We start from the raw sequence: 8,902 nt of genomic DNA on the forward strand, positions 1-8,902 counted from the left end.
GAGTGGGTATCATTCTAGGCTTGCACGCCGGAGGTCCCGGGTTTGACGTGTCAAAATAGCATATCGAGGAAAATTTGGCGTTTGAATTTTACATCAACTGTTTTCTGTGAATTTTTCAAATTTTTAAAGTGAACTGATAAAAAAAAGTAAAAATCAGTGGAAAAGTTTCAAAAGAGAGCAAAGTTGAAGTTTTTTTCCCAATTTCCCCGAACATTTCCATTATTTGTGTAAAATGAAGTCCAAGAGTTCAATAGTTGTGGCATTCCCTCTTCTGTGTATCTTGGCTACCAAAGTACTAATCAACTTGTCTCTTGTAGCTTGTGAAATCCACAATCATCATCAGTGCCCTGAATGCTCCAAAGCAGCAGATGCTTTGACACACAAAAATCCATGTAAGACGTTTGTTTACCTCTTAATTTAACATGATATTGTAAGCCCTAGGCCCTAGGTCATTGGTTTGATTCCTGCCTGGGTTGGATTTTATCCTAAGCAGATGAGGTTTAATTTTATTGTTCTCAAAACTGATGCGGGCCTTCTCCTATCATCTTTCTGGAATTGGAATTTTTTGTTTTTTGGCTTTTGATTTTTGAGCGCAGCACTGCCATAGTTGCCAGGTGCACGAATTCTTTATTACCGTACGGTAGTCTATGTCGTGTCGGCAGATGGGAGAATTTTTGTACGGTATTTCATAATGAGGACATCTGGCAACCCTGTGTCAAAATAGCACCTCAAGGAAAATTTGGCGTTTAAATTTTTCATCAACTGTTTTCTGTGAATTTTTCAAATTTTTAAAGTGAACTGATGAAAAAATCAGTGGAAAAGTTTCAATTCAAAAGAGACCAAAGTTGAAGGTTTTTCCCCGAATATTTCAATTATTTGTGTAAAATGAAGTCCAAGAGTTCAGTAGTTGTGGCATTCCCTCTTCTGTGTATCTTGGCTACCAAAGTACTAATCAACTTGTCACTTGTAGCTTGTGAAATCCACAATCATCATCAGTGCCCTGAATGCCCCAAAGCAGCAGATGCTTTGAGACACAAAAATCCATGTAAGACATTTGTTTACCTCTTAATTTAACATGATATTGTAAGCCCTAGGTCATTGGTTTGATTCCTGCCTGGGTTGGTTCCTCCTAAGCAGACGAGGTTTGTTCTCAAAACTGCTGGCCTTCTCCCATATCCTGTCTTCCATCTCTCTTAGCTCTTGGGACAATAAGACCTTAGCATCAGTTACAGTTCCCTCTATCAAACCTCTTGAAAATAATAATGATATCATAACCCGCCGGGAATCAAACCCGGGACCTCCGGCGTGCAAGCCTAGAATGATACCCACTCCGCCACGGAGGTTGCTTGTTTTTATAAGGAAAGCACTTCATCCATGTTCTTTCCCGAGGTTAACTCATGATGCTCGCGCTGACCTTTTGGATAGACAGAGAAATTTGTGACTCGAACATTAAATCGTCTTACCTCCTCGTCTTTTTCCAGGAGAAGTCGATCTGTTTCCGTGATGAGACCATCGGGCGCCGAATCCTTCTTGAGTTTCCTGTAAGGAGAAGAAAGAAGTCTGAAAATGAGAAACCAAAACCAAACCGCGTAAGTTACCTTGTGATACTACATATTAATAATAGTGCTTATTTATACTGCTCACTGCTCGCATATAACTGAAAAGTCCCGTGCTCCCTGTCACATTGTGTTAGGAGGATAATGTTTGTGTGACTTATAAATCTTATAATCAAAACTTTACCACTCAAAGGTAAACAAGCCAGCTTAGTTAGCTTGGAGGGTAGCGCGCCTGCCTTGTAAACGTTAGGTCGCGGGTTCAATTCTCGCTCAGAACGCACTTTATCCTAAACAGATAAGGTTCGTCTCGGAACGACTGATCTTATCGTGTCCTCCCTCTATTTTGGGACTATAAGATCTCCATTTCTGTAGTTCCCTCTATCAAACTTGGTTTTTTTTTTTAAAAAAGGTTTTAATGGCAGTATTTTCATTTAGTAAGCTCTTCCACCCAACCGGGAAACATCTTTAAAAAAAGGGGTAATCTTTTAAACATCTTCAAAACAAACAAAAAATGTCCTTACCCTCTATCGCCACGTTGTGAGATCTGAGAGAGACATTGAGCTCTGAAGTTTTCATAGTGGACATCTTCAGTGACATCCTTGAGATCTTGCATGTGAGTCGAAATGAGCATGTTGCGAAGCTTGTTGAAGTCGGAGTGTTTGGGATTTTCCACTGAAATGAAAAGGAGGAGGAATATGGACGGTTAGCTCGTTCAGAATAATTAATGTAACATCCACTCGGAAAAAAATCTGGTGAGAACATCACACCATTTTATCCTATTCGGCGGATTCTGAAAACCGCCAAAATGACGCCAACCGCTGCACCGATCTTCACCAAAAGTTTCGTATTGCATCTTTGTCACATTTGTGGCCTACACACCAAAATTCAAGTCTCTAGCTCATAACGTTCTTGAGATATTTTGTTTATAGACAGACAGACACACGAACCTATAGCTGAAACTTTGTATTTAGACTCTAGGGACATCAAAACGTGTTTTGGCACTGAAAATTGATTATCGAAAATTTTGTCGATTACATTATGTACTTTCCTTCCGGTCAGATAAGGAAAGTAAATAGGGGAAATGAGCTTCAGAAGAGGGGATAAGGAAGATAAATAGGGGAAAAAAGCTTCACAAGAGGGAAATTGACTCAGTGTCCAAAAGGAAAATACGACTTACCTTCCACAACACCCCACGGGTACTGTCACCCTCGCACTTTGGTCCCGGCCACTTCTATTGCTTCCTATGATTGCAAACGGGACACTCTCTCCTTACACTTACCTTCCACAACCCCCCACGGGTACTGTCGCCCTCGGACTTTGGTCCCGGCCACTTCTATTGCTTCCTATGATTGCAAACGGGACACTCTCCTTACACTTACCTTCCACAACCCCCCACGGGTACTGTCGCCCTCGCACTTTGGTCCCGGCCACTTCTATAACCGTGTTGCTTCCTATGATCGCAAACGGGACACTCTCCTTGAGTTCTTTGTCTTGCTGTTTGAAATCTTCATCCTCATCCGAGTCGCACTCCGGGAACTGGTAGATCTGCAAACGTCAAGTCAGGAAAGAAAATCTCTCAGTTTGGAAATATCTAGAATAGAATATACCTTGTTTCCTCACCTACATACACCTACCGGTGGTGTAGTGGTCTAGGCGCTCACCTGGTAAACAGGAGGGCATGGGTTTGATCCCAGCCGAGGTATGGAATTTTATCCTCAATATAATTTGAGAATTTGACCACAATAATAGTACTTAGTAGCCTACTTAACTGCTGGAGTAAAGGGACTTTACAGTCCTATGCGAGCAGTAAGCACTATTATTTTACACCACTTCCTTAATGTATCACTTGAAGTTGAGCAATGTTGTGCATGGTTGTTATCTGGATGAGTTACCATATTCTGGGCAACTGCATGCTACTGACTTCTCCCAGCCCCACTCAGCCTGGGTGAGGTTGATGTGAAGAGGTGGGTAGCTTGTAGGTAGTCAAATGGGAAATAAACCCCAATCAATGGAAACCTTGACAGATCTACATTTTGACATTAAACCCATATCAAACTAATGAGACAACTTTCAGCTTATTTAGTCACTCAGCTGTATACAGAGGACACTTTGGTACAGGTTTCATCAAATGAAATTATATCAATATAATGAGGTGCTAGGTAGATATATCGGTACTTGTGCAGAAGTCACGTCCGTGGACTATTGCTACCAAAGGAACTGGCACAAACAAGCAGTGACCAGTGTTATTATAGGGTTAGGTTAAACGCAAGAAGGAGTTTCCACAATAATTAGAGCAGTGGTTAGTGTTATTATAGGGTTAGGTTAAATACAAAAAGGAGCTTTTCTTTTCCACGGACGTGACTTCTGCATAATTACCGATATATCAAACGAGTGGGCGAGGAAAGTGAGATCATTAGGCATCACTTGCAAATTTATTAGCAACAAGTTTAAGGAAAATTGTAAACGAGCTGATATGTCTGTTAAGAGGGAGGACATATCTTTTCAGTGGACTATTCAGTCAATAACATCTAACTCTCTCTTCAAGGGTGGGTCCTATAACATCCAACTCTCTCTTCAAGGGAGCAAAGTCTGACTCATTAACTGGGTAATCCATTGAAAAGATTAGTTATTTTTTGTGACTCACTCACTATTTCAGGGTTTATACGCGACAAAATTAAAATGAAGGGGCAATCTTACTGATTTTTAAGTACCCACCCTCTAATTTTCTGGAAAATTCATGGAATTTCATTCCGGGAAAAGTGTATAAACCTTGTATTTACACATCCCTACTTCGGAGATTCCTTCGCGGTCATCCCACCTGGATCTGATTCTCTTCAATGTCTTCCAGGAGTTTCTTTTTCAGCTTCTTCACTTCGGCAGATATGAGAGTGTCCTATATGTTAATAATAATAATTTGGATAGCCTATTTATTGCCTATTGTTTGGATAGCCTATTGTTTATTGTACCTGGATCTGATTCTCTTCAATGTCTTCCAGCAGTTTCTTTTTCAGCTTCTTCACTTCAGCAGATGTGAGCGTATCGGCTTTGGCAATGAGGGGCACTATGTTGACCTTGTGATGGAGTCGGCGCATTGTTTCTATGTCGATTTGTCGCAAACTAAAATAGAATATAATCAATACCTTGTTTATAATGTTTATAGAATAGAATAGAATATACCTTGTTTATCCTGCTGGGATAGGACTGAAAAGTCCCTTTTCCCCCGCAGTCTAACCAAGGTCTTATATATTTTGACATATTATGGTGAGTACATTTTACAATTAGGTAAATTTATTTGTTTATCCTGCTTGAATAGAATTGAGATGTCCCTTTACTCCAGTAGTAAGCTGCTGCTGCTGTGGTCAAATTCTCAAATTATATTGGAGATAAAATTCCATACCTCGACCGGGATCAAACCCACGCTCTCCTGATTACCATTCGCTCATCTTGACCACTACACCACCGAGGTGGTAAAAAGCTGAAACATTCAAACATCTGAGCAATACTTGCAATTCCATACCTAGGCTAGGATTGAACCCACGCCTTCCTGAATTCTGATTACGAGGCAAGCACGCTGATTATAATGCTTTTATTTCAGCCGAAGATTGTTTCTTTATAGAGACTAGAGTGAATTGTAACTGCTAAGGTTCTGTCACCTCGAAAACGACGAGAGAAGGAAGACAGGATTGGAGAAGACCAGCCGTTCGGAACTTTATCTGTTTAGGATAAAACTGCTGTCTATCCTGTGTGTGTTATGTACGTATACTCTATAGGGTCTATACCAGTGGTTCTCAAACTTTTTTGGCCGCGGAGCACCAAGCGACTGCAGTAAACTCTACGAAGCACCCCCAACCCTTTAGGAATTTTTAAAAATAATTCGGAATGATTCGGAAATGTTCATTAGCGTACGGTCCGTACGGCTTGTTCCAATACAAATTCCCTAAAATCACATCAGATTTAGCTCATTATATGGACTAGGTATATTTATTTATTTTTTATGTTAGTTTGGCATATGTGTTTACTTTGCAATAGAGGGAACTGTAATTGCTGAGGTCTCGGTGGTGTAGTGGTCAAGGCGCTCGCCTGGTAAACAGGAGGGCGTGGGTTCAATCCCAGCCGAGGTGTGGAATTTTCCTCCCACTTACCTTCCACAACCCCCCACGGGTACTGGCGCCCTCGCACTTTGGTCCCGGCCACTTCTATAACCGTGTTGCTTCCTATGATTGCAAACGGGACACTCTCCTTGAGTTCTTTGTCTTGCTGTTTGAAATCTTCATCCTCATCCGAGTCGCACTCCGGGAACTGGTAGATCTGCAAACGTCAAGTCAGGAAAGAAAATCTCTCAGTTTGGAAATATCTAGAATAGAATAGAATATACCTTGTTTTTCCTGCTTGAGTGGGCGAGGAAAGTGAGATCATTAGGCATCACTTGCAAAATTATTAGCAACAAGTTTAAGGAAAATTGTGAACGAGCTGATATGTCTGTTAAGAGGGAGGACATATCTTTTCAGTGGACTATTCAGTCAATAACATCTAACTCTCTCTTCAAGGGTGGTACCTTGTTTTTCCTGCTCGAGTGGGCGAGGAAAGTGAGATCATTAGGCATCACTTGCAAATTTGTTAGCAAAAAGTTTAAGGAAAATTGTGAACGAGCTGATATGTCTGTTAGGAGGGAGGACATATCTTTTCAGTGGACTATTCAGTCAATAGGTGGGTCCTATAACATCTAACTCTCTCTTCAAGGGAGCAAAGTCTGACTCATTAACTGGGTAATCCATTGAAAAGATTAGTTATTTTTTGTGACTCACTCACTATTTCAGGGTTTATACGTGACAAAATTAAAATGAAGGGGCAATCTTACTGATTTTTAACTACCCACCCCCTAATTTTCTGGAAAATTCATGGAATTGTCATGGAATTTCATTCCGGGAAAAGCGTATTTAAAACCTGTATTTACACATCCCTACTTCGGAGATTCCTTAGCGGTCATCCTACCTGGATCTGATTCTCTTCAATGTCTTCCAGCAGTTTCTTTTTCAGCTTCTTCACTTCGGCAGATGTGAGCGTATCGGCTTTGGCAATGAGGGGCACTATGTTGACCTTGTGATGGAGTCGGCGCATTGTTTCTATGTCGATTTGTCGCAAACTAAAATAGAATATAATCAATACCTTGTTTATAATGTTTATAGAATATAATAGAATATACCTTGTTTATCCTGCTGGGATAAGACTGAAAAGTCCCTTTTCCCCCGCAGTCTAACCAAGGTCTTATATATTTTGACATATTATCGTGAGTACATTTTACAATTAGGTAAATTTATTTGTTTATCCTGCTTGAATAGAATTGAGATGTCCCTTTACTCCAGTAGTAAGCTGCTGCTATTTCAGGGTTTATACGCGACAAAATTAAAATGAAGGGGCAATCTTACTGATTTTTAAGTACCCACCCTCTAATTTTCTGGAAAATTCATGGAATTTCATTCCGGGAAAAGTGTATAAACCTTGTATTTACACATCCCTACTTCGGAGATTCCTTCGCGGTCATCCCACCTGGATCTGATTCTCTTCAATGTCTTCCAGGAGTTTCTTTTTCAGCTTCTTCACTTCGGCAGATATGAGAGTGTCCTATATGTTAATAATAATAATTTGGATAGCCTATTTATTGCCTATTGTTTGGATAGCCTATTGTTTATTGTACCTGGATCTGATTCTCTTCAATGTCTTCCAGCAGTTTCTTTTTCAGCTTCTTCACTTCAGCAGATGTGAGCGTATCGGCTTTGGCAATGAGGGGCACTATGTTGACCTTGTGATGGAGTCGGCGCATTGTTTCTATGTCGATTTGTCCACCACTTCCTTAATGTATTACTGAAGTTAAGCAATGTTATGCATGGTTGTTATCTGGATGAGTTACTATATTCTGGGCAATTACATGCTACTGGCTTCTCCCAGCCCCACTCAGCCTGGGTGAGGTTGATGTGAAGAGGAAGAGGTGGGTAGCTTGTAGTCAAATGGGAAATAAACCCCAATCAATGGAAACCTTGACAGATCTACATTTTGACATTAGACCCATATCAAACTAATGAGACAACTTTCAGTTTATTTAGTCACTCAACTGTATACAGAGGACACTTTGGTACAGGTTTCATCAAATGAAATTATATCAATAATGAGGTGCTAGGTAGATATATTGGTACTTGTGCAGAAGTCATGTCCGTGGAATATATTGCTACCAAAGGAATTGGCACAAACAACCAGTGACCTGTGTTATTATAGGGTTAGGTTAAACGCAAGAAGGAGTTTTCACAATTAGAGCAGTGATTAGTCTTATTATAGGGTTAGGTTAAATACAAAAAGGAGCTTTTCTTTTCCACGGACGTGGCTTCTGCATAATTACCGATATATCAAACTGTTAGCACAATCAGACAACTGTGGTTCTAAGCTGACAGTCTCAATCCAAAGAAAGTACTACTTTTACCTACACAGCCTATCATTTAAAGCTGTAGATAGGATTTATAAATAGAGGTAGTTAGATCTTGTTAAATAATAAATTGGAAGACAAGTATTGTTTAATAGGTAACTGAGATACCTTTATTGTATAATATACATAAGTAGTTGTAGTTCCTAACACACATAAATTTAAAATAATATAAATATGTAAGTATAATATATACTCTAAATGAATGATAAATAAATAGGTAAATAGTTATAAATAATAATGTGCTGACTAGTTTCAAAACAGACCACACGAGTCTAATGTAGCAGTTGTTTTGAGATATTGAACATCCATTGTGTCTCTTCTCGCTTCTCGCCCATCTGATGAGAGGCATACTAGAGGATGGGCATGCTACAACACAGACCACACGAGTCTAATGTAGCCGTTGTTAGGCCTGTTTTTCTTTCCTACGCCGCATCGACCCGGCGTCACTCGACGTTCACTCTGCGTCAGGAGTGAGGATAAAAATATTGTGGACACTCACAAACATGACATCTTGTCCTATTAGTCAGCCCCCATGGCGTAGTGGTCACTGCGCTCGCCTTGCACGCGGGAGACCCGGGTTCGATTCCCGGCGGTGTCAAGAAATTTGTATCATCCAAATGATTGATTCCGTGACTGGCTGTTGCGGGGCCCACTCAGCCTCGTGAGGAAAATGAGTAGCTATGACATATAAATGCGCATAGCGACCGGTGCCAGCATGGTAGGTAAACATTGAATTGTAGGATTATTGAGATATTGGACCCAAGCTCACAAAGCTGTATTAAGGTTATCCTGTTTTACATTTACATTTACGATCAAAGAAAAACAATAATACAGTGTTGAAACACACGAAGTGACATCGTAACATTAAAAG

At 40.3% G+C, this 8,902-nt stretch overlaps 1 protein-coding gene and 1 long non-coding RNA gene across 3 annotated transcripts in view; one reads left to right on the plus strand and one right to left on the minus strand.

Annotated features, from left to right (window-relative positions):
• Positions 1-206: 206 nt before the first annotated feature.
• LOC103506889 (septin-5) overlaps positions 207-8,902 on the minus strand; it is a 9,970-nt gene continuing 1,274 nt past the window's right edge. The window contains exons 3-7 of one of the 2 annotated variants that reach the window (XM_026821881.1): positions 6,549-6,699; positions 5,699-5,864; positions 2,078-2,228; positions 1,477-1,560; positions 207-385 (exon numbers count right to left, since the gene is read on the minus strand). In XM_026821881.1, coding sequence (XP_026677682.1) covers positions 340-385; positions 1,477-1,560; positions 2,078-2,228; positions 5,699-5,864; positions 6,549-6,699 — 598 coding nt within the window. In that variant the 3' untranslated portion in view covers positions 207-339. The remainder of the gene's footprint in view (positions 386-1,476; positions 1,561-2,077; positions 2,229-5,698; positions 5,865-6,548; positions 6,700-8,902) is intronic. The other variant, XM_026821882.1, reaches the window with a different exon arrangement.
• Positions 811-8,902, plus strand: part of LOC113466446 — a 17,638-nt gene continuing 9,546 nt past the window's right edge. Inside the window, exons 1-2 of the long non-coding RNA XR_003390833.1 lie at positions 811-1,045; positions 1,482-1,589. This is a non-coding gene — a long non-coding RNA (uncharacterized LOC113466446). The remainder of the gene's footprint in view (positions 1,046-1,481; positions 1,590-8,902) is intronic.

This window comes from Diaphorina citri, unplaced genomic scaffold (assembly GCF_000475195.1).
Source record: "Diaphorina citri unplaced genomic scaffold, Diaci psyllid genome assembly version 1.1 scaffold270, whole genome shotgun sequence".
NCBI classification, from domain to species: Eukaryota; Metazoa; Arthropoda; class Insecta; order Hemiptera; family Psyllidae; genus Diaphorina; species Diaphorina citri.